This window comes from Neoarius graeffei, chromosome 7, assembly GCF_027579695.1.
Source record: "Neoarius graeffei isolate fNeoGra1 chromosome 7, fNeoGra1.pri, whole genome shotgun sequence".
NCBI lineage: Eukaryota > Metazoa > Chordata > Actinopteri > Siluriformes > Ariidae > Neoarius > Neoarius graeffei.
The window spans coordinates 65,305,876-65,331,396 of record NC_083575.1 but is presented as its reverse complement, the minus strand read 5'-3'; the positions used below and the strand labels follow the sequence as shown (position 1 = coordinate 65,331,396).

Here is a 25,521-nt window from a genome sequence, read left to right as displayed (position 1 = left end):
ATGGACGTGGTCATAAAATGGCCTGGAAGTGTGCATGACGCGCGCGTCTTTGCCAATTCAAAAGTGAACACCTACTTGAAGACAGGAAAGATACCTTCGTTGGAAAAGCGAATAGTGGATGAAGAGGATCCCATACCGGTCTTTCTGTTAGGAGACCCTGCCTACCTCCTTCTCCCTTACCTTATGAAGGAATACTCAGGTGGAGGCTCTAACCCATCAGAGCAATTACTTTGGACTTTGTCTGTGCAGGGCCTGTATGGTAATTGAATGTGCATTTGGTCGACTCCAACGGCAAGTTTTCAGCTCTCAGATGGCCCATGGACATAAATCTCACCGATCTGCTAAATGTCATTTATGCTTGCTTTGTATTACACATTACTGTGAGGCCTGGGCACCCCTGTGGATCCCCGTGTTGAACAGGAGGCCATACAATCCGATAGGATCTGCAACCTCCTACCAAACAAATAACTACCTGACAGACAGCAATGAGGGAAGTGGGAAGAGAGTAAGAAGAATTCTCACTAAATACCTTGACCCCTAATGGCCTTTGTATTAGACTCCAACAGGTGGACTGTGATCAAGATGGCTGCCTATTGGCTGTACGTTCTTTACAGCTCCTTGTTACTTTCTACATTCATCCTCACATTGACCGTTTAAAGTGCCATTCCACCATTGGATGTATTCTTTGGCATAAAATACAATATATTTTATGACAACATGACTAGACAGAGAAATCTTTTAGCTTCAAAATTATATATCAAACGTATAATTTTTGACAACGACAAGTATATTAATTTTGCGACCAAAGTCACCTACCCTTTTAATTTCTGCGCGGTAGTGAAACGTGATGTCATCGGCAGGTTCCCCTTCTTGTGTACCACGTGTCGGTCTATTTTTAGACCAGGAAACCCCCAAAGTGAGAGAGTCATTTCTCCTCGTATATGGGGGCCAAAAAAATTGCGAAAATTTTTGAGTTAATCTTTCAGTTAGCTAGATTTATTGGTATTAGCTAGATTTATTGGTATTATTTTTATCGCGTTCTATCCGCCATTGCTGATAATATGTGCCACGTCACACGTCACGTGGTACACAAGAAGGGGAACCTGCCGATGACATCACGCGCGGAAATTAAAAGGGTAAGTGACTTTGGTCGCAAAATTAATATACTTGTCGTTGTCAAAAAATTATGTTTGATATATCATTTTGAAGCTAAAAGATTTCTCTATCTAGTGATACCATTTATATATGTTGTCAAAATATATTGTATTTTATGCCAAAGAATACATCCAATGGTGGAATGGCACTTTAAGCTCAGGTGTGTTTCAATACTGTATGTATATTAAAGTGCCATATTAACCAAAGCATAGACTGTAAATTCTTTGTTTTTTATTCAGGACACACTTACAGAAGTGTTTTTCACAGAATATACCCTGGTAAATAGAACAGAAACTACACATGTGAACAATACAATAAAAATGAAATGCTTTTGGGTTTATTATCAGATTTATCATACTAAGTTGCCTATATGCTTAAACAGTAGTGCTAGGCAGGTGCTGAGCAAAAGTGTAGCAAAATGTAAACAATTATTTTGTATTACACCAAGTGACCCATATTGCTTAAACAATAGCACTAGGCAGGTACAGAACAAGTGTAATAAAATGTAAGCAAGATCTTTTTTATCGTACTGAGTGGCACACATCACTCAGCTGTCCACTAGTGAGCCTCTGGCTGCTGTTTAAGAAAAAAAAAAACTTAAAGTGCTTACTTAAGTACTACGCAGGTACTAAACAAAAATAGGGCAAAAAAATTGTTTATGACCTCAGTTACAAAGACACCATATCAACGTCTTCCTCATCTGAGTGTCGCTCCAGTAATCGTCTGTAGGACTGAGGTGCAGGGCCCATCTGCTTAACTGTGTGCAAATGTGGTGTGTATGAATGTGCTGTGGCCATGGTTGGTGCTGTGTATGAATGTGCTGTGGCCATGGTTGGTGGCTGTGTATGAATGTGCTGTGGCCATGGGTGGTGGTGCTGGGGTATGAATGTGCTGTGGCCATGGGTGGTGGTGCTGGGTATGAATGTGCTGTGGCCATGGGTGGTGTGCTGGGTATGAATGTGCTGTGGCCATGGGTGGTGGTGCTGGGTAGATGTGCTGTGGCATGGGTGGTGGTGCTGGGTATGAATGTGCTGTGGCCATGGTGATGGTGGTGGCTGGGTATGAATGTGCTGTGGCCATGGGTGGTGGTGCTGGGTATGAATGTGCTGTGGCCATGGGTGGTGGTGCTGGGTATGAATGTGCTGTGGCCATGGGTGGTGGTGCTGGGTATGAATGTGCTGTGGCATGGGTGGTGGTGCTGGGTATGAATGTGCTGTGGCCATGGGTGGTGGTGCTGGGTATGAATGTGCTGTGGCCATGGGTGGTGGTGCTGGGTATGAATGTGCTGTGGCCATGGGTGGTGGTGCTGGGTATGAATGTGCTGTGGCCATGGGGTGGTGGTGCTGGGTATGAATGTGCTGTGGCCATGGGTGGTGGTGCTGGGTATGAATGTGCTGTGGCACATGGGTGGTGGTGCTGGGTATGAATGTGCTGTGGCCATGGTGGTGGTGCTGGGTATGAATGTGCTGTGGCCATGGGTGGTGGTGCTGGGTATGAATGTGCTGTGGCCATGGGTGGTGGTGCTGGGTATGAATGTGCTGTGGCCATGGGTGGTGGTGCTGGGTATGAATGTGCTGTGGCCATGGGTGTGGTGCAGGTATGAATGTGCTGTGGCATGGTGGTGGTGCTGGGTATGAATGTGCTGTGGCAATGGATGGTGGTGCTGGGTATGAATGTGCTGTGGCCATGGGTGGTGGTGCTGGGTATGAATGTGCTGTGGCCATGGGTGGTGGTGCTGGGTATGAATGTGCTGTGGCCATGGGTGGTGGTGCTGGGTATGAATGTGCTGTGGCCATGGGTGGTGGTGCTGGGTATGAATGTGCTGTGGCAATGGGTGGTGGTGCTGGGTATGAATGTGCTGTGGCAATGGATGGTGGTGCTGGGTATGAATGTGCTGTGGCCATGGGTGGTGGTGCTGGGTATGAATGTGCTGTGGCAATGGGTGGTGGTGCTGGGTATGAATGTGCTGTGGCCATGGGTGGTGGTGCTGGGTATGAATGTGCTGTGGCCATGGGTGGTGGTGCTGGGTATGAATGTGCTGTGGCCATGGGTGGTGGTGCTGGGTATGAATGTGCTGTGGCCATGGGTGGTGGTGCTGGGTATGAATGTGCTGTGGCCATGGGTGGTGGTGCTGGGTATGAATGTGCTGTGGCCATGGGTGGTGGTGCTGGGTATGAATGTGCTGTGGCAATGGGTGGTGGTGCTGGGTATGAATGTGCTGTGGCAATGGGTGGTGGTGCTGGGTATGAATGTGCTGTGGCCATGGGTGGTGGTGCTGGGTATGAATGTGCTGTGGCCATGGCTGGTGGTGCTGGGTATGAATGTGCTGTGGCATGGTGGTGGTGCTGGGTATGATGTGCTGTGGCAATGGTTGGTGGTGCTGGGTATGAATGTGCTGTGGCCATGGGTGGTGGTGCTGGGTATGAATGTGCTGTGGCCATGGCCTGGTGGTGCTGGTATGAATGTGCTGTGGCCATGGTGGGGTGGTGATCTGGGTATGACTGTGCTGTGGCCATGGTGGTGGTGCTGGGTATGAATGTGCTGTGGCAATGGATGGTGGTGCTGGGTATGAATGTGCTGTGGCAATGGATGGTGGTGCTGGGTATGAATGTGCTGTGGCAATGGATGGTGGTGCTGGGTATGAATGTGCTGTGGACATGGATGGTGGTGCTGGGTATGAATGTGCTGTGGCCATGGGTGGTGGTGCTGGGTATGAATGTGCTGTGGCATGGATGGTGGTGCTGGGTATGAATGTGCTGTGGCCATGGAGTGGTGGTGCTGGGTATGAATGTGCTGTGGCCATGGTGGTGGTGCTGGGTATGAATGTGCTGTGGCCATGGTGGTGGTGCTGGGTATGAATGTGCTGTGGCCATGGGTGGTGGTGCTGGGTATGAATGTGCTGTGCAAAGGGTGGTGCTGGGTATGAATGTTGCTGTGGCCATGGGTGGTGGTGCTGGGTATGAATGTGCTGTGGCCATGGGGTGGTGGTGCTGGGTATGAAAGTGCTGTGGGCCATGGGTGGTGGTGCTGGGTATGAATGTGCTGTGGCAATGGGTGGTGGTGCGGGTATGATATGGTGCTGTGGCAATTGGGGGATGGTGATGTGCTGTGGCTATGGATGGTGTGGGTGCTGGGTTGGGCCGATGGGTGGCATGGGTGGTGGTGCTGGGTATGAATGTGCTGTGGCCATGGGTGGTGGTGCTGGGTATGAATGTGCTGTGGCCATGGGTGGTGGTGCTGGGTATGAATGTGCTGTGGCCATGGGTGGTGGTGCTGGGTATGAATGTGCTGTGGCCATGGGTGGTGGTGCTGGGTATGAATGTGCTGTGGCCATGGGTGGTGGTGCTGGGTATGAATGTGCTGTGGCCATGGGTGGTGGTGCTGGGTATGAATGTGCTGTGGCCATGGGTGGTGGTGCTGGGTATGAATGTGCTGTGGCGATGGATGGTGGTGCTGGGTATGAATTTGCTGGGGCCATGGATGGTGGTGCTGGGTATGAATTTGCTGGGGCCATGGATGGTGGTGCTGGGTATGAATTTGCTGGGGCCGTGGATGGTGCTGCTGGGTATGAATTTGCTGGGGCTGTGGATGGGGTTGTGTGTGAATGTTCTGGCGCTGTGTTGTACTGGAAAGGGGTGGCACAGTTTGCACGAGGTTGACACAAGTGTCTCACAAGAACATCAAAACTGTTGCTCAATCTGACATGAGCCTCTGCAATTGTGTCCAGCCTCTCACTGTTGCTTCTCTCAGCCTTCTCCATAATATCTACAATCTTCCTCTTTATGTCGAGGTCAGTCTGGACTGGATCCACACAAACTTTTTTCTGGAGCCTTTCACTTCTGTAGCTATTTAACTTTGCCTTCAAGAAGAGCAGGGAGAAAAATCATTAGCAGGTGAAATGTTTGGTATTGACAGTGAAAGTAGAAATACATGGTTGAATATTCAGTTAAAATTAAAATAAGTCATATCCACTTATGGAAGTACAAAAGCAGGCCCAATTGCCTTCAGATGAAAGGTAGTTATTGTAATGTTAATGTCGACTTTTTTGGCTTTTGAAATGAAACAGGAAGACAGCACACCTTGATTACAGTAATTAAGCGTACTCCACAGATCTAATTTCGAACAAAATAAACAAAACATACCTGCAGTAGACCTCTTCGTCTTTGGAGGGGGGTTTCGACACTCTGGGCCTGTTGGCTGTCACTCTGGGCTAGTTGGCTGCCACTTTCTTCTGTAGCACACGCTTGACTCTCGCTTGACTCACTAGAGTCATTCAAGGTATCGTCGTTGAGCTCAGCTGTCTCCAATCCGAATTCTAGAGATGAGGTGGATGGCGAACCACCCCATATGTTGTTACACAAGTAAAAAAATAGATATATAACCCGACCATGGCCACTCCGTCGTTGTGTATCGACTGCATCCCTGTATTTACTCCGTATTGATTTCAGCTTTGCAGCGATTTGGGGTTTAGTGATGTCGGTAGGTGTATGAGGGTAATCACCTCTCATCTCACTGTCTTTGGGAGCCGGGTACTGTTCAATGAATGAGTTCCATATATCTGCATATTTGGTTTGACAGGATTCCCAGTCAATTCCGTTTAGTGTTTTTGCTGTTTTGTAGTCCAACGTGGCTTGAAGTAGGAGTTCCACCTCCTCGTCTGTCCAGACGAAGTTTTTCTTAACCTCACGAGTAGCCATAGCCAGAGTAATCAAAGTTTTCGCGGCGCAGATGTGCAGATCGGACAAGACGGAAGACGTTGCGCATGCGTGCAGACATAGTGGAGGTCTTTCACAGCACCACCTAGCCGCCTGGCATGCACATCCAATTGAATTCCACACATTTATGTGTCACCGTATAGACGCAGATTTCCTCCTTGAAAACGGTCGTGTAGACGCGGAAAAAAGTGAGAACGAAAACGGACTTTTGCGTTTTTGTTTCAGACCGTCCCCGTGTAAAGTGGGCCTTAGTCATTACATCTTGCATTTGAAGGTTGCCTGTGTGTAGCAAATTCTGATTTCACTCATGTTTTCTCAAAATGGCAGTGAATTTCTTGTGGTATCCCCTCCTGTAGTCACTGAGATCTGTGGTTCCAACTTTGAGTTTTGTAGTGTTGTGCTGGTGCCAAATTTTTGGCACCAGCACCAGTCTTTTTTTCCAGTTGAAATGCCTGGAACTGGTTCTAGATTAGGCACCAGCACTGCATTGGTGGAAAAGGGACATAAGGTGTTTTGGGCAAATGTGGCCTGGGCCTCTGTGGGTCAGTTCATTACCAAATCCTTCTTATTTTTTGTCTAAAAATGTGGAAGTCTAGAGAGTCACTGCTTCTCTTTCCCATTCTCTATGCAATGCTAGGTTTAAAGTGGGATTTAGGGGGTGGAGGAGACCTAGTTCTTTCATGTGTCAATAGTATGGGAACATCATTGTTCAGTTTGTGTTCACGTAAACTAGAGATGATTGGTGATATTGGACAATAAGTGATACTGATCTGATAGTAACTGATCCTTTTAGTAACTTTATGTTCACACCAAACGCAACGAGAGAGTCAAAATGACTGGAAATCATTCATTTCCAGTGTGAGCCAGCATTTCCCAGCAGCAAGCAGTGACATGATTGTTGGCAGCACATCTTGGGTGGTGGGGGCATCAGAATAAAGTTGAAATTCAGGCAGTGCTATAGTAATGAACTATGATGCAGTTTGGGATTTATAAGTGCTCTTTTTTAAAAATAGTAAAGAAAACAGTCGTCAGAATTCTGGTTCCATTCAAACTGTTCCCAAGTAAAATGAAAGACAAACGAATAAGTATGGTGGCTTGTTTCCATTTATGATGTCTCCCTGTGTGTGTACAGGGACATAAATAAAAAAAAAAAGAATGAACTGCATGTTGAAATTTGCGCTTAGCATCAACACAAAAGTTAGACCACACAAATGACTTTTTTAATTAGTATATATCATTAGTTTGTTTTCTTACCAAACATGTATCATAATTGTTCGTTATTTTCCTTCATTGATCAATTTCTTACCTAGATTTCATGAGGTTAACTTATACCCTACTTATGGTCAGTTAGCACAAAGATACCAATTGATGTGTCTGTTTGCTTTGTGTCCCTTTTAAATAAAGTTTGCAAGACGACGCATTTTGAACGAACTTGTAGCAGCCTATTTTGTCTACATCACGGAGCAACCACAAACTTACCAGCGTTGTTGATAGACAGCCAGAGCAAATTTTAACACTCTCACCACCTTTGGTGTGAACATATCATAACTGAGCTACTCTTATACCCTGTCCACACTAGGGATTTTGTACCGATACGAAACTACTTTCGTACCGCAACACCTGTCCACACTAGCAACTATACCGGTACTGTAGCGGTATAACTGTATCGGTATGAAACCCACAAATGTATGGGTTTCGTACCGGTACAGGGGCTTCAAAGTTTGGGAGAATAGCAGGGTACAAATAATTTACAGCAGGGTGCAAAATGGTAAAATGTCTGCTAGCGGCAGACATAATGCACGCAAAGTGTGCAGGGATATATATATATATATATATATATATATATATATATATATATATATATATATATATATATATAGATAGATAGATAGATAGATAGATAGATAGATAGATAGATAGATATGCAAGTACGAATTTTTCATGGGGCGGGATGGTTTGGAACAGGCCATCTAAAATTGGGATAACATTTACCTGGGACGGGTATTTGAGGCGGGTCGTCTAGCTTAAGCTTGATTAGCGTTGTTACGCATGCCAGTGTTTCCCACAGAAATTTTGGAGACTATGGGGGCAAGCCATGGGGGAGGCGCGGGGGTTGTTTAAAATTGAGTGATATGTTAAATATTAAGTTATTACTGAAAAACTATTGATTAAAAAAACAGACACTGAGAAATGATCCTATAAACAACTTTACCAATATAAAAGATTACCAGGACTACAAAAATGCAGAAAAATAGGCTTTACTTATCCAAATGCTCCTGTTGGTTCAAAAGTTAAAGTGCATAGAACCTCACAGCACAACATGAAGTTACCTTCAAATATAATATAAATGCCTCAGCTTTCATGTAAGAAAAAAAAAACTATTAATACTAGTACTGTGTGCAGGCAGTCTCTCCTGAAGACTAAATTAAACAATAATTATAAACTAATAAAATAAATGGCTCAGGCTTCATAGAAGAAAAAAAAACAATTTGAACAGAATCTCACAGTATGATGCTGAAGCTGCCTAAACAATGGAAAATAAAATACCATTTTGGCAAAAACGTTGGCATCCATTAATTTCTTGTATTAAGTAAAAAAATATGTTGCCAGATACTGCTGACATTTTACAGCCCAAAATATGTTCAAAACCTGCCGAAATGCACTTAAAACCGCCCAAATTGGGCGGGAAACCGCTCAATCTGGCAACACAGGCGGCAGTAATGGCTGCACTCGTGTCAAGGATGTAAACACAGTTGACACGGCAACGGACATACATGACATAGTGGATGTAATTTACGTTCACAACTTTTTTTGCTGTCAGAAATATTTAATATTAAATTTTGTGACTCAACTGACAATAGCCGGCGGCATAACAAGCCATAGCCGGCGATTTGCCGCCGGTGACCGGCTACTTTTGAGACCGCTGCCGGTACAGTATCGGTACTGTAGCGCTTCGCTGTAGTGTGGACAGATGAAGCGGCTCTGTATCGATACAAATATAATGCGCATGCGCAAAGTCACACACCTCAATCGATGTCTTCGCTGAATAAAATAGTGAAGAACGGAGATTCGTTTGTTTCTTTCTCAACTGCCTCGCGAATTTTATACAATTCGACTGAATAAATGACCACCAGAAATAGACTGTACATTGACAACAAAAAGCGCACACACGTTGTTTCATCCGCCATATATTCTCGGAAGGAAGTTACTCGGTAACCACGGAAACATTTCGCGCACGCGCATTTCAACTACTGTGAAAGAAAACCGCAAACATTTCTCGCTAGTGTGGACAGATGCACTAAACTGTACCGGTATACTTTGTATCGATACAGTTATACCACTTTCGTACCGGTATAAGTGTGAACACAGCATTAGATGCAAAGCTTCAGTGATACAGTGGTACAAAGACAATTGGTGCCCTGTGTTCACGTCTGTGTTGTGCCAGTCAACATTACACATTTTAATGGCATAAATGAGTGGATCAGATGAGAAAATCTGTCAAATCTGATTCGATACCAGTCTAGCCTCAGTACCGTTGCTCAGTATTAGAAAGGTGTATCCTAACAGTTTATCCTGTGATCAAGTGTTATGGCCTTTCCTTTGTAATAAAGATGTTGTAGCCTCTGATTCAAATCACTAATCATTGCAAGCACAATAATGTTGTTAAAAACAGCCTATAACGAGCATCAGTACAGATTGCATATATGCCTTTCAGTGAGTAATAACATAGTGGTAATTGTGTTCAGGTGATTTTAGATTAGATTTTCGTCATTATATACTGTCCGGCCAAAATAAAAAAAAGTCGTGCACACAAATATTTTGTTGGATTGTCTTTAACTTTGATTATTTTTTTTACTGGGGCATTGTTTGAACAACCTCATGCAATGTCACAACATTTATTTCCATCCAGAATTGCATTAATTTTTTTGTCGAGATCTTGACTTGATGATGAGAGAGTTAAACCACTGTGTAAAGTATTCTCCAGCACATCCCAAAGACTTCCAATGGGAGTAAGGTCAGGACTCAGTGGTGGCCAGTTCATGTGTGAAAATGATTCCACATGCTCCGTGAACCGCTCTTTCACAATTTGAACCCTAATTTTATGCCTGGGCCATCAGGGAAGGAATAAAATCCATTGATGTAATAACCTGGTCATTCTGTACATTCAGGTGGTCAGCTGACTTCATTTTATTGCCACATAACATGGCTGAGCCTCGACCTGACCAACTGAAGCACCCCCAGATCATAACACTGCCTCCAGAGGCTTGTACAGTGGCCACTGTGCATGATGGATGCATCGATTTATGCGCTTCCCTTCTTACTCCGACACACATCACCCAGGAATAGGGAAGATCTGGACTTATCAGACCACATGACCTTTTTCCGTTGCTCCAGAGTCAAATCTTTGTGCCCCCTAGCATTTGGAAGCCATTTCTTCTGATTAGTCTCACTAACAAGTGGTTTTCTTCTGGCCAAACAGCTGTTTAGTCCCAATCCTGTGAGTTCTCATCACATTGTGAGTGTGGAAGTGCTCTTACTTTCACTATTATACATAAATCAGCAGTTTGACTATTGATTTTTTTTTTTAAGATTCGACCTCACCAAGTGTTTAAGTGAGCTTCGATCATGGTCAGTTAAGATTTTTTCCAACCACATTTTTTCCGTATATTTGTCAGTGGCGGCACGGTGGTGTAGTGGTTAGCGCTGTCGCCTAACAGCAAGAAGATCCGGGTTCGAGCCCTGTGGCCGGCGAGGGCCTTTCTGTGTGGAGTTTGCATGTTCTCCCCGTGTCCGCGTGGGTTTCCTCCGGGTGCTCCGGTTTCCCCCACAGTCCAAAGACATGCAGGTTAGGTTAACTGGTGACTCTAAATTGACCGTAGGTGTGAATGTGAGTGTGAATAGTTGTCTGTGTCGTGTCAGCCAGCGCTCGAAACTAACGGTGTCCCGATGTCCCGGGGACCATAAAAAATGTCATCGGGACACAAAATTATCATATCTGGGACAATCCCGGGACAATGGAAAAAAATAGATCTAGAGACGACAATTCCCCCGGGGGAAATCGTGAGAGTGATGCAGTGCGCGTAGCAGTCACAGTTGCCGGAGCTGAGCTGGACTGTATTTTTGTCTCTCTCTGCTCAGCGTGCGGGTGGGGGAGGGGCACACAAAAAGGGCAGCTTTCCGTCAGAGCGCTCCCTCCAAACAACGGGGGTTTACACGAAAACGGAAGGAGATATTCACAAACTTATTTCACATTGAGTGCCACAAGGGTCTCCTGAACACACTGATGTACTTTTTTTTGTCTGTAGTGTAAAAATTGAGGACACTAGAGCGAGTTAAAAACGAGTGGCTTTTCTGATTTAACAGTCAAAGCGCAGCCACGTTTATAATGGCAGTCTATGGGGTGCGCGGCTGCCCTCTCCTCACTTTCAGGCTTCTCATTCAAAAACTGCAAGTCCTATCGTGTAGGTAGACACATTGTGTGAATCAGGACAAGTGTGACTACTACTTTTGAGAAAATTGTGTGTGTAGAGTGAAAATTGGGTCTGAAAACACAGTTTAAATGAGAAAGTTTGAGCTATTTTTCCAAGCTCTCTACACTCTAACTTAACGAGCTCCATTGGTGTGTAACGCAATAGACACCCATTATAAAGCTGGAATTTCTCCAGGAACCCACATGGTGTTTGAGCTGGGACTGATCCAAAAGTATAGAACCTAGCAAAAAGTTGAATGCCAGATCCACAGAGGAGAAGTTTCTCTACGTTTTAAAGTTTGAATCATGTCTCTAGGTGAAAGCATGCCAGAGCAGCGGATGTTTGAAAATGTGTGTAGTTTTTCAAATAATTCCATAGAAATGAATGGGAAATTTATCTAGGTCAAAGAAAATGAAATTAAGCACTGTAAATAATGTAAATGATTTCTATGACTAAAGGTTACAATAAAAAAAACTTGGATTACATTGCTTTGTTTGCACTTATATGATATGACACTTTTATCCAAAGTGACTTTACGGTTTTTTACAGTGTTACAGTCCCTGTAGCAATGTTGGGGTCGGTGCCTTGCTCAAGGGCATTGCATCTATTGATGGTATGGCTGATGGCTTTCAAAACATCTCTGAATGGGGCAACAGGTATATTACATAAAAATGGATAACGGTAATGGTGAAAATGATAAGTTGGGCTTATAAATGCCAACAGATATTCAAGGTACAAGTAGATGAAATGAACATAAAAGGGGTCTTATTTTCAACTAAAGTGTACTGCAGATGTAGGGAGTTGAAACATTTTCTGAATGAGCTAGTTGGCCCCTTTAAATAAACGGGTATCTATTCATACAGTGAGATCGCCAAAGTTTAATAAACTGAAAATGCAATAACTGTAATTTTGAAGTAGATGATGTATAGGACATGTGTCACTTGTGTTTTGTGACTTATTGTAAAAATGATATAAAGGGTTCAAAATCGCATAGTTACAAATATAATAGTAACTTCATATGATAATATTAACCACTGGTTATTGCAGAGAGGAAAAAAATGGGGACACTATTGCTTCCATTCGGGACAATACAACACAGAATTCGGGACCACTGGGGGACACAAAGAACAAAAGTTAATTTCGAGCCCTGGTGTCAGCCCTGTGTTGACCTGGCGACTTGTCCAGGGTGTACCCCGCCTTTCGCCCGTAGTCAGCTGGGATAGGCTCCAGCTTGCCTGCGACCCTGTAGAAGGATAAAGTGGCTAGAGATAATGAGATGAGATGAGAAATTAGGTGATTTTAAATTTCATGACAACAACACATCTCAAAAAAGTTGGAACAAGGCCATGTTTACCACTGTGAGACATCCCCTTTTCTCTTTACAACAGTCTGTAAACGTCTGGGGACTGAGGAGACAAGTTGCTCATGTTTAGGGATAGGAAAGTTTACCCATTCTTGTCTAATGTAGGATTCTAGTTGCTCAACTGTCTTAGGTCTTTTTTGTTGTATCTTCCGTTTTATGATGCGCTAAATGTTTTCTATGGGTGAAAGATCTGGCCTGCAGCCTGGCCAGTTCAGTACCCAGACCCTTCTTCTACGCAGCCATGATGCTGTAATTGATGCAGTATGTGGTTTGTGAATGTGAGTGTGAATAGTTGTCTGTGTCTATGTGTCAGCCCTGTGTTGACCTGGCGACTTGTCCAGGGTGTACCCCGCCTTTCGCCCGTAGTCAGCTGGGATAGGCTCCAGCTTGCCTGCGACCCTGTAGAAGGATAAAGCGGCTAGAGAGAATGGGATGGGATATTTGTCAGTTTACCACTATCCTTCCAGGTTTTAATAATGCGTTGGACAGTTCTTAACCCAGTTCCAGTAATCTCAGCAATCTCCTTAGTTATTTTCTTTGCTTGATGCAAGCCAGTAATTTGACGCTTTTGAAACACAGCAGCATCTTTTCCACGACCATAGGATCCATCTTCCGGCATGGTTGTTTAAGAAATGAGAAGCTACTCACTGCATCAGTTAGGGTTAAAAGTATTGTCGCCAGCCGAAACATATTAATCACTACAGTAATTATCCAATCAAAGGCTCTGAAGTGTTTGCTTATTTAAATCCAAATAGTGACTTTTTTTGGCCAGGCAGTGTATAACAAGGCATGATAAAACATATATTGCATGTTGCACACACAAAGTGTTATTATTACAGAATTGTCACTTTAAAATGGTAACATTTACACTTTATACCTCATACCAAAGTAATAATACTATTTATACCAAAGCACTGTAGAAATCTGATTGGTTGGCTCCTGAGTTGCGCAACAATGTTTGTTCTATTTTCAGAAGATTGTGAGTTTGAATCCTAACAATGAAACAGCCATCACTGAAGACCCAGAGAGCAAAATTGTCCTGTTGCTCTCGGGGTTGAAGGAATGGCATACTTTCTTACTCCTGTCACTCAGAGTGACACTCACCAGTCGCGGGCATCTGTGAGCTCATGCATGCAGAAGGGGGCAGATAACGCTTGAATGCATGAATGCATGCACAACAGTTTGAAAATATGCAGAGGTTGGCTTCATGTGTCTTGGAGGAAGTATATGCTTGCGCTACCCTCCCTGTTTCACAGATGACATGTAATAATAGGGATGAGTTAGCCTGTGGGTGGGGATTTGGCAAGACCAGACTGGAGAGAAAATAAGGAAAAATCCAAAAATAAATAAGGTTGGTCAGGTGTTGACTAATTTTCTATTACAGCAACCCTGATAGTAATACTGGCTGTAATTGTAATTTTAGATTACATTAATGTACCCATTCTAATGTTGCTGTTTCTATAGGAGCAACTCATTCATAGAGACTTGTATGATGGATGCAGTACATAAGCTTAGCCTAATAATAAACATTAAAAATGTGTTATTTGATTATCAAGAACGTATAATCATTGATATGATAAAGATTCCTGTAAGGATATGTTTATTTAACATTTATGGAAAGAGTCTTGTGTGTTGTTACTTTCTAACTGTCAGTGTGTTTTCCATCATGTGAAATTCTCCAGAACAGATAGCCTATGCTTTACACTTTTTGTTCAAAAGAGAGAAAAATAATGCTGGTGAAAAACTGTTTATAGAGGGCTACCGCATGACGTCACCGCGCCGCGAGATTTTGTTAGGCGCCATATTGGAAGACCAAGTACATGCACTCACAATATAAAACAAAGTACGAGCGAGAGTAAAGTGACACGATGGATGATAATTCTGGTTATGTGAGTACATTACCAGCTGCAGAAAGGGCACGGTATGTGGAGAAACTGGCTGTGATTGATGGGTTTGACCCATATGATAAGACTCGGGGCAAGGGAGAATGGAAACATAAGGAGGACCTGATACCAATTCTGCCATCTGTTTGCTACCCAGACATTGTAAACTATTTGTTGTTTACACCCAGTGCCTACACTGCTGATGACTTGAAAGCCTACAAAGGGCTACAGGCTTACAATTATGTTGTTAGTGGCTTGGTTCGTGATATTACAGCTGTTATTAAGAATAACCTACACATAGTTATGGCCAAGGTAATCTTGTTGATATCTTTTAATAATATATCTTTTCAGTTGAAAAATTAATACTTTTTGTTACTATTAAGGTATCCATAATTTAGGTTAATTTATCCAAATTATACATATGTATTTATGATATATGCCTACACAACAACTATGCTTTATTTATATAATAGGAGGGAGAGCAAGCCCCAAACCATCCTAAATTATTATTATTATTATTATTATTAAATTGTAGAAGTCTGGGAGGCTTGCTCCTCATCCAGTTATCAACTTGGGGCCAATTTAGCATGTTTTAAATCTGAATTTCTTGCGTTTGCTTACCTCAAAGTGTCCACAGATCATGCACAGACTTATCCATTATATCCACAGTTTTTTGCCAAGTCTCACACAGGTTTCTTTCAAGTCTACTGTTGGGCCAATAAATCATAAATAAAACAGCTCAGATTTGTTTGTTTAAGTCGTTTGCCACTCCACTTTATTCTCGTGGGTTCACATATCGCTGCCGTTATTTCCCCCTAATCACGAGTTTGTTGGTCTTCCAAAATGGCGCAGGGTCTGTTTACTTCCGGTTTTGGGTGACGTCAGTGAAATCCCTCTATAGCTGCTATAATGTAAGTGATAACAGGAACCCGTTTCACAGACACTCCACATTATTAAATTTAACTATTAACAGTTAAAATATGATGTGTTTTCAATATTAAATTAAAAATTCTAATCATTGGCATATTGTGTTGTATAAGATGAATCATCTTGTTGCCTTGTACCTGTGACATGTGCAATGACAAAGTTGAATCTAATCTAATCTGTTGTAGTATAAGAGGAATAAAATACCACAGGGTGTGCTGTTATTAGAAAATAATTAACTCATTATTTACCTACGGTATAACAGCCTATAACACCACTTGACCCCTGTCGTGTTTTATTCATTAAATAAAGTTTTCTAGAACATTCTAACACAGCTGCTGTTTCACCTCCCTTTTTTTTTCTTCTTTTTTTGAGAGAGGGAGGGAGGGAGGGGTCCAAGTCCATTTGGTCAGCTGGGATCTTACAGTTTGTTGTTTGGCTGTCAGCAATCATGTCAAGTTAGGCCAGGACTTATTGTCATGCCATTCCTTAACACATATACAGCTGAATTAAATGCTGTGCGTTCAACAGTCTAGGGATATTGTATGCATTGTATGGGCATAGTGGAAGTGACCTGAGGGAAAGGGCAGTTCCCGTGTACTTTTATGTATCAGATCAGAATTGAACCTGTATAGATAGATATAAATAAATGTTAGTATCTAGTAGAACACTTCTGAACGAGAAAGTAGAAAGTTTCTAGTTAATTAAGGGCAGACAAGAAAGACACTAGAAGGTTAGTAGATCAGTGGTGGTATATGGTGGTGTGTGGTATCAACGATGCCAAGAGAAATCCCAGTATGAATGATATTGAGCCACTTGTCATGGTTTAATTGTAATTGACATTGAGTGAACATGACACTAGCAAGAATAGCAGTGGCTCATTGACCTCATTGGCCTCATTGACTTTGGGCTTCTGATTGGAAGGTCATAAGTTTTGAATCTGGATCCTTTAGGCTGCCAGTGTTGGGTCATTAATCATAAAAATGATAATTGCATTTTTATATGTTACAGGTGTCTTTGATATGAACATGGAAGTGGAACAGACAAACCCAAGCAGCCATCATGAGGATCAAGCTGGTGACAATGACCGAAGCAACTGGCGTAGACGCTTACGACTCAGGAAATCCTCAGCTTTGTTTCCCACTGTGAAAGGTCCAATTGAACAGCAGAAAGTTGATAAAGAATTGACCAAGAAGTCATCACAAAACGAACAAAAGGATCACCAAGTAGTGGACACTGTGAGCAGCAAGCTAGCATTTACTTGCTCTGATTGCAAGGATGGCACAACATTTAGTCCAGATGGTTTATTAAAACACTTTAAAAACTTTCATGGAGGTAAAGGGTGCCCATCGTCTTTTCCTTGCAACATGTGCAGTTTTGTTGATTCTGACTTTACTACCCTGCAGCAGCATTACCTGAAACACAAACACTCTCGGCTTCCATGTGAGACGTGCAATGACAAAGGCTTGCAAACGCCATCCCAACTCACAAAACATTGTAAAATGCACAACAGTCAATATCAATGTGAAAAGTGCAAGTTTTCTACAAAGGGGTTCACACCTTTTCTACATAACTCTTGTCCACACAGCACTGTACCAGCTATAGATAGTAGTGAAAAGTCTGGTGTTAAGACCATGAATGGTGAACTGAATGGGAATCTTTTGGCTGATGCTGCAGGTGAACCCCAGAAAGATGCGCTACTAAAGCACATGACTCCTACCTGCCATCGAGGGTGGAGCAGAAGGAACTGGTGGAAAAATAGAGATGTTTCCCCAAAACAACCCAAACGTAGTTCTCCAGATAACAAATTCCTGATTCCAAAATCAGAAATTCAGTGGACATCTGCAAAATACCTGCCTTTCTCAGCTGCAGGTTTACTTGATGAACATGGTGAACTACTAAATCCAACACGGACCTTAGAGGAAACTAAGCAGTTTTTGGAAAGGACAGTTAACTGTGGAACAAAATGGCCACTGACTCTAAAATGTGAACCAGATCTCTCATCTCTGTCCTGTCCCGGGCCCTTTCTCTCTGAATCAAAGATGCACCGATGTGTCACACCACTTCCTGTACTGAATTCTGAGAATGAACTTTCTGGTCTCATGGAGAAGAACAATATCTCAGTTCCACCTGATTGCACTACAAAGGTTGTTGGTTTCAAGATGGTGGATGGAAAAAAGCATCTTGTTGTTAAAGTCCTTCCTTCAACCAAGCCAGAGGTTTCTTCAGACACAGCAGAAGAATCTGCAGAATTAAACCAGGAAGTAAGAAATAATACACAATTAGACCCTCATATTGAGAGACCCAGTGATCCAATGTGTAGTGAATCAGGCAACATTATCGCTGCAGATTCCACAATCAACAGCTATGATTCTACCTCAACCTCATACCAGCCCAAAGAACAAGGACTTGGTGAAGAAAAAGACCAAGATACGATAGGAGATGCTCCTCAGGTTGATAACACTGACAATGACTGTAGCAATGACCAATGTGCAATCAGTGAAAGTCCTGATGCGCCTGCACAACTCACTCTCTCAGGAATAGAGGAGGTTTTTCATGTAGTAAATCAGACTGAAAAACCAGCATCTCCTGAGCTAATGTTTAACTCTAATGACGCAATTGACCTCAATGAAGAAAATGTAGATGTGCCAAGGGAAGTACGTTCCATCAGAGAGGCATATATCCCAACTCTGCAAACAGATATGCAGGAGATAAGTGACCCACACACAGACTATCAAGAAAAAGCAGCAAGTGATCATGAAGAAATTAATTCTGAACCTTCTACAAGTCAAGATGATATGAGTTGTGTTGAAGCTCGGTCTTCCAGTACCTCATCTGATTTTGGCAGCATGGAAGAGGGAATAAACTCTCAGCTCTTACCCTTGATGTCTGAGAAAGACAGAAGCCCCGATATCTACGTGAACAACATGGATAAAATATCAGGGGAAGAAGCAACTATAATACAACCATCTCTGGAGTCCTGGAATGAACAGAAAATGGAGAAAGGTCTAAACTCTCCCACAAGTCAAAATGGAGTAGCCATGTTAGAATCTAATATTATTGATCCAGTTGTAGCATCCCCTCACAAAAATACTACTGACTCTCTGTTTATTTCCCCACATGAACATGGAAGCCTGTTTTTCCAAGACAGTGGAGATGAGAACACAAACAACATAGACCCTAGATATGCTCATATCCCACTAGATCAGAAGTGTACAGTGGAAACTGTAGAGGAACCTTCCTTCCCACAGTTACCGCTTGAAGACTCTTGCCATAATCCAGACCTGCATCAAACACTCGAAGAGCTGCCTGATACTACAGTAAGCCATTTGCTTGATGATTCTGAAGTTACATACAGAGGTAAGCAATAATATTTATAACATAAGTGTTCTGCTCAGATATTTTTTTTGACTAAGGTATTTCTGAGCTTTGCCTTGTGAAGCCATGTTGTCAGTTTGCTAGTTAGAGCAGAGTGTAAATAAAATGTGTGAATATTGTCTCTTTCTGATTTAATGTCTTTAGCCATGTAGCTAGTCTCTGGTCCAGTGAGCTGCCTTCACAGCTAAATAACTTACATAAATGCATGTGATTTGATAAGGTACAATGGAGAATCTACTATAGACGCTGTGCCAGTTCATATCTCTAGAACTACAAATTAACATTTTATTTTTTCTATTTGATAGTACTTATTCACGGATTTGGTAGGGCCCATGAAATCCGCCTTAGGCTTTGTGTGTGTTTTTTAATGTTCCTGCCATATTTCAGTCTATTTTTGTTTAGATGTGCCTTGACAGATGTTAATGTTTAAATGAGACAGCTCAGATGTCCAGGTGTGCAAAAATAGTTTTTTTTTTCACGAATTAATTGTTTATCAAATCGGACGAAATTTAATATCGATCCATCTTTTAGTCTAAAATGCATTTTTTGGGTGAATGGTTTTCAAGGTTCATATCAGCTATGATTAAATGTAGCCATATAATTAAATAGAGAGGATCTAACTAGTATTAAAAGGAATTACTAGGCCCCCTCCCCCTTTAAATATCACTCTCTCGATTAACTTTTGCTATATAGAATTTCATATCTCATTCCTATTGAATCGATATCAAATCAGAATCAAATCAGATCAGGACATTAGAGCCAATACCCAGTCCTACTCAGATGTGCTTGATGTAAAAATCAGCATATCAAAAAGTGTGGAGAATCAAGCAGGACAGTGGGCCATATGAACATCATGAGACCATCACAGTCCTCCAAAGCTATGAAAAATATAGAGAACTGAACCAAACCATCTCATCTCATTATCTCTAGCCGCTTTATCCTGTTCTACAGGGTCGCAGGCAAGCTGGAGCCTATCCCAGCTGACTACGGGTGAAAGGCGGGGTACCCCCTGGACAAGTCGCCAGGTCATCACAGGGCTGACACATAGACACAGACAACCATTCACACTCACATTCACACCTACGGTCAATTTAGAGTCACCAGTTAACCTAACCTGAATGTCTTTGGACTGTGGGGGAAACCGGAGCACCCGGAGGAAACCCACGCGTACACGTGGAGAACATGCAAACTCTGCACAGAAAGGCCCTCGCCGGCCACGGGGCTCGAACCCGGACCTTCTTGCTGTGAGGCGACAGCGCTAACCACTACACCACCGTGCCGCCCTGAACCAAACCAAACAAAATTAATTTTTTCTCAGATTTGAGACAGTTTTGGAGGAAAACACTAATGTTTAAGCACTTCAGTATCTGTTACAGTTTGTCTTTTTCCTCTACAATTGTCATGTTTTTTTTTTTTTTTGTCTGAAATGCTAACTAGTTGCTTGTGTGCCCTTTAATGTCACCTTTTTAACCAGGTCATTCTTGATATCTTCACAGGTATTACCTCTCAGTTTGAACCAGTGAGCATGACTACCCAGAACGTGGATATGCACTCATCCAAAGCCATACCAGTAGCAGCAGTGACTAATGACAAGGCCTCTTCACAACTACCATTAATGACTGAACCTACTATCAGCACGAGGAGACGGCAAGAACCAACCACAAAAGACTCTCAGGGACGCATTTCAAAATCTAAACGAAGGCTTGCTCGAAATTCTCAAGAAAGCAAGTCATCAGCATTTATCCCTTACTGGGAACCGCTTCCTCCAGAAATGGAAAGGACTCTGCGACTCATTCCTGTTAGTTCCTCACAGCCTGTAAAAGTACCACGTTTAAACCAGCCTGTGGTCGTCCTCAATCACCCAGACACAGATATTCCTGAAGTGGCAAACATTATGAGATCAGTTCACAGACACCGAGGAGCTGTGCAAAAGGTTGTCCTTTCTCAGGGAACTCTAAAAGCCCTTTCAGAGCTTAACTGTGACACATTGCGTAATATATGTGTTGGCAACTTGCAGTCGTCTCACTACAGAAGAGCGTGGCCTCAAGGAACAGTTAAAGAAAGGTTTATCCTTAATCTGAAGCTGAAGAGGTTAGGTGGGAATAAGTTTAAGGTGGCAAATCTAAGCTCTAATGCCAACCAGCTTAAGTCAAGCTTCAGATGCTGGTTTTGTGGCCGCCTCTTTAGAAACCAGGAGGTGTGGGTAGGCCATGGTCAGAGGCATATTATGGAGGCTACACGAGACTGGAACAAGTTATTCAGCAGTGAAGAGCAGGATAATGGCGTAGATCAACTATCTTACTATTGAGCTTGTGTGATTCCTTCGTATTGCTTTATGCAGGCCATTTTTTGTGCATTGATTGTTCTAGAAGATTTTGAGTAGGCTGGAACAAGGTTTATCCATGCACAGCTCAGGGTTTGAAAAACAGGTCAGGTAATGTCTGTTTCTGGATTTTTGAGCTTTATCAGCATGTCACTCGTAGTGTTGGGTTGATAAACCATCTCAGGGACAGTTGGCCAACCGAAACAGAATTATTTATTTGTTCTTTTTACTTTGGTGTCAGTGTATGCTATTGTAAAAGCAATATACATTATTTATATAATGATTTCAAATGCACTTGTTTATAACATGGAATGACTAAAATGAAATAGCATTGCTGTAGAATTTATTTAACTGCTCTAAAAGCAGCACTATCTGTTGTATTTATTTATAGCTTTAATTGCTTCCAGATAGACTGAAGATATTTTTTTTGTTGAATCTGCTGATAAATATATTAAGAGATATTTGACGAAAATTCATCGTTTTTTGCATTAATTTAATATCCAATAATTGCTTACTGGTTTTAAGCAAGCAGCCTCATGTCTTTGCCAGTGAGTGTTTTACCGAGTCTTTGCAAAGACAAAATTATTTATTTATTTAGACAAACACAAATGCATTTGAGGTATTTGCTGTTGGATATGTAACCTTAACAGATGTATGTTTTGCTGTGACAATCAAATTTTGACAAATCAGCTGTAAAGATTCCCTGAAATTGTGATATTTAACGACTACAGCTTTTCTTTATAATGTTATCATTGTCTTGTGTACCAAATATGTTGTGTCGTCCCCCCCCCCCCCCCCCCCCCCATGCTCTTGTAGTTCAGCTGAATTCAAGATGCTGCCGTTAAAAAGATTTCATCATCCCTGGTTTGTAATGGCATCAGTGTTATCATGAAGTCAATGAAGTCCCTTTCAGCTCCGTTGGGCTACTCTTATTCAAGGAGTGAGCACTCTCTGTATAGATCTCCACATGGTAACCTTTATGTTGTATTTATCTCATCTCTGAAAAGTGTTGCAAAGAGAGATGAATTTGGTTACTTATATTTATCTTATTAATTGGCTGCCTGAACAGTTTGTGATGGAGTGGTTATTAATTGTAGCACTTAATTACTTATATTAATGTGATCACTTCAGCTTGAATTCCACAATCCAGCCCAAGTCAGATTCCATTTTCATCTGTCATCCCTCTTATTTGACTAGAAATGTAAACCTTGTTATTTTTTTTTCCTTCTAAATTTAAAAGCACTGGTGAAATGCTTGTAAAATATTCCTAAATCATGTACTACATAAACAAGTGCCTTCCCTTAAGACTCGGTTATGTGCTGTGTTTTGTGCTGTGTAGAGATGTCATGTTGTTTCAGACACGAGATAAAGAAATATGACACTGAAACGTTTGGGTTGAATACCAGTGCATGTTGACAAACTACACATGTGAGAAATGTTTAAACTTGGATTGGCCATAACTTGAAATATCTATCTCAATTGCAATCAGAAATATTCAACCCCCTTACCTCAAAAGACATTATAGTGATGTGGATGAAAGATACTGACAGTAAATAACAAAAAACCTCATTAAACAACAAAAAATATTTATTGATACATATTTGAGTTATTTTGACAACAGAAGTTGACAACTTTTGAAGTTCAAATGAAAATTTTAATCTTTTAACACATGTGCACTATTATTCAACCCCCAGCTTCAATACTTCGTGGAGCATCCTTTAGCTTTTATAACTTCTAGCAAACATTTTCGGTAAGTGCTGACAAGCTTCTTACACCTCTCGATTGGAATCTTTGCCCATTCTTCACGTGCAAAAGCCTCTAGCTCGGTGATGTTTGATGGCTTCTGTGCTGCAACTGCCTTCTTTAAATCCCACCAAAGATTTTCAATTGGATTTAAACCTGGTGACTGACAAGGCCACTCCAGGACGTTCCAGGATCTTTTTCTCAACCAAGCTTTGGTTGACTTGGAGGTGTTCTTGGGATCATTATCTTGCTGGAAAGTCCATTGATCACCAAGGATTAATTTGTCAACAGAAGGCATCACGTTCCTCTTTAAAATGGCCTGGTATTTCTGGGAATCCATGATGCCAGGTACACGATCAAGATTGCCAGTTCCTGCCGCAGAAAAACAGCCCCACGTCATCAATGACCCACCTCCATGCTTGACTGTGGGAATGGTATTCTTCTGATCATAAGCCTGGCCTTTCGCATGCCAGACATACCGCTGGTCCATATGTCCAAACAGTTCCAGTTTGGTTTCATCAGTCCATAGAACCGTCTCCCAAAACTCTGTAGTCTTATCCAAATTCCTCCTGGCATATTCTAGTCGACTTTTGATGTTCCTTGTGGTCAAGAGTGGAGTGCGTCTTGGAGTCCGGCCATGAAATCCTTGTTTATTCAGTGCACGTCTTATAGTTGCCACTGAAGCACTTGTACCAGCCTTCATCATGTCATCCTGTAGGTGTCTTGCACTCACATGGGCGTTTTTCTTAGTTGTCCTGACTAAGGGCCCTTGATAAAATTTTGGGCTTTCTTCCATGGCCAGGCAGATTTGCAGCTGTTCCATTAGTTTTAGACTTCCTTATAATGCTCCCAGTGGTGTCTCTTGGAATGTTAATTTTTTTGGAAATCTTCTGATACCCAAGGCCCTTTAGGTGTGATGAAATAATCTCCTCTCTCAGCTTTTGTGGAAGCTCCTTTGTCTTTCCCATGATTGCAACTGACCTTGAATACTTTCATGGGTGGGGTTTATATATGCATCATAGCTGAAGCAAATGAAGGATCATTATAGAGTTCCCAAAGGCTTAATTATGTTTCAACTCCACTTTAGGCCATAAAAACTGTCAGAAAGCTTTAAAAACAACAGTATTATATAGGGGTTGAATAATTTGTGACATGGCTATCTTAACAAAATATACTGTTACACACAAATACTACATCATGCATTTTCTGTGTTGATTTTATGCATCACTCAACTCATAAAGAAGTCATCCAAAGCAGAATCTTGCTCTTTGAAAAAACTTCAATTGATAAATCCTTAAAATCTTTGGGGGATTGAATATTTCTGACTGCAACTGTGTGTGTGTGTGTGTGTGCACACACAGTTGCAGTCAGAAATATTCAATCCCCCAAAGATTAGAATGATATATATAATTCTATCCACATTCACTGGATATGAGCAATCACATGCTCTGTTTGGCTACTCTACTACTAGGTTATCAGCTCATATACCGTGAGTAGAGAAAAACAAAATGGTGGAGCATGTTGCTGAACCAACCGAGGATGAAATAAAAACTCGACTCGAAAACAAAACCCCCCAAAATACAAAAAAGCAACAAAATATGGAATAAAAGTATTTGATGGTAAGAACATATCTTTTTATTTTTCAAGAATTATTATATCATTTTTTTCACAAATTGCTACTGTCATTTCACCAGCTTGTTTACATTCTTAAACGGAAATGATTTTGTCAGACGCTTTGTATATCGAATTTGCAAAAAAAAAAAAAATGCTCAGTTTCTCAAAATCCAGTGAATGTGGATAGAAGAAAACAGTTATTCCACTCAATCTCGTCGTCCATGGCTTATAGCCAACTTGGTACTACACGCCTTATCGGTTATCAGCTTATGTACGACTTGATTTTGTGGAATAGCTGTTAAATATATATGTGTGTGTGTGTGTGTGTACACTAAAGATAAGGTAATTCAGCTTCCACTTTCATCCTGAGTCTCTTTACTAAAGTTGATTATAATTAAATGTTTCAAATGTTCACAATATTTTACTAAATTGTCTTTAGGTTAAGCAAAATATACTACATAATATAAGTGCATTAAATACAACTTATGTACGAATACTTTACACACTTTTACAACTCAGTTGCCAGTATGACCATCACTTTGCTTTTCGGTCAGTATTAAATGATCCTGGAGTGTGCCAGCAAAATGACACGTTTTCCTGGCTTCACCAAACCGTTCCTGGATGTTCTGGAGAATCGTGACCGTGCAGGAAGTTGTGTGCTGCTAAGACACCGCACTGAAATTGAGTCACGGCTTTACGGCATGCTTCAGATTAGTGGTGTCTTTTGTGTTGCTTTGCATGTCCACCAACACAAGTGTGTTCTTTTGGTGGTTCTCGATGATTTCAGAGACAGTTTTGAATCGCTAAAAGAGAAGAAGTAAAGGGAAATTTCAATAAATGCTTTAAATGATGGGATCTAAACAAAATAACTTTTTGCAGTTTATTAAGAAGAATAAAAAGCCACGAGAAACATGAAGAATCAAAAACAAGCTGCATTGTGAACATTTTAAAT

General features: G+C 41.8%; 2 protein-coding genes across 6 annotated transcripts in view; one reads left to right on the top strand and one right to left on the bottom strand.

The window, feature by feature from the left end:
* Positions 1–22,502, top strand: LOC132888896 (uncharacterized). Its single transcript, XM_060924990.1, has 3 exons — positions 1–199; positions 16,523–18,871; positions 20,386–22,502. Exons 1-3 carry the CDS (start codon positions 1–3, stop codon positions 21,195–21,197), a joined length of 3,360 nt encoding a protein of 1,119 aa, XP_060780973.1. The 3' UTR covers positions 21,198–22,502.
* Positions 22,503–24,293: 1,791 nt separating this feature from the next.
* blnk (B cell linker) overlaps positions 24,294–25,521 on the bottom strand; it is a 79,892-nt gene continuing 78,664 nt past the window's right edge. For all 5 annotated transcript variants that reach the window (XM_060926231.1, XM_060926232.1, XM_060926230.1 and 2 more), the window contains one exon: positions 24,294–25,372. In XM_060926231.1, coding sequence (XP_060782214.1) covers positions 25,256–25,372 — 117 coding nt within the window. In that variant the 3' untranslated portion in view covers positions 24,294–25,255. The remainder of the gene's footprint in view (positions 25,373–25,521) is intronic.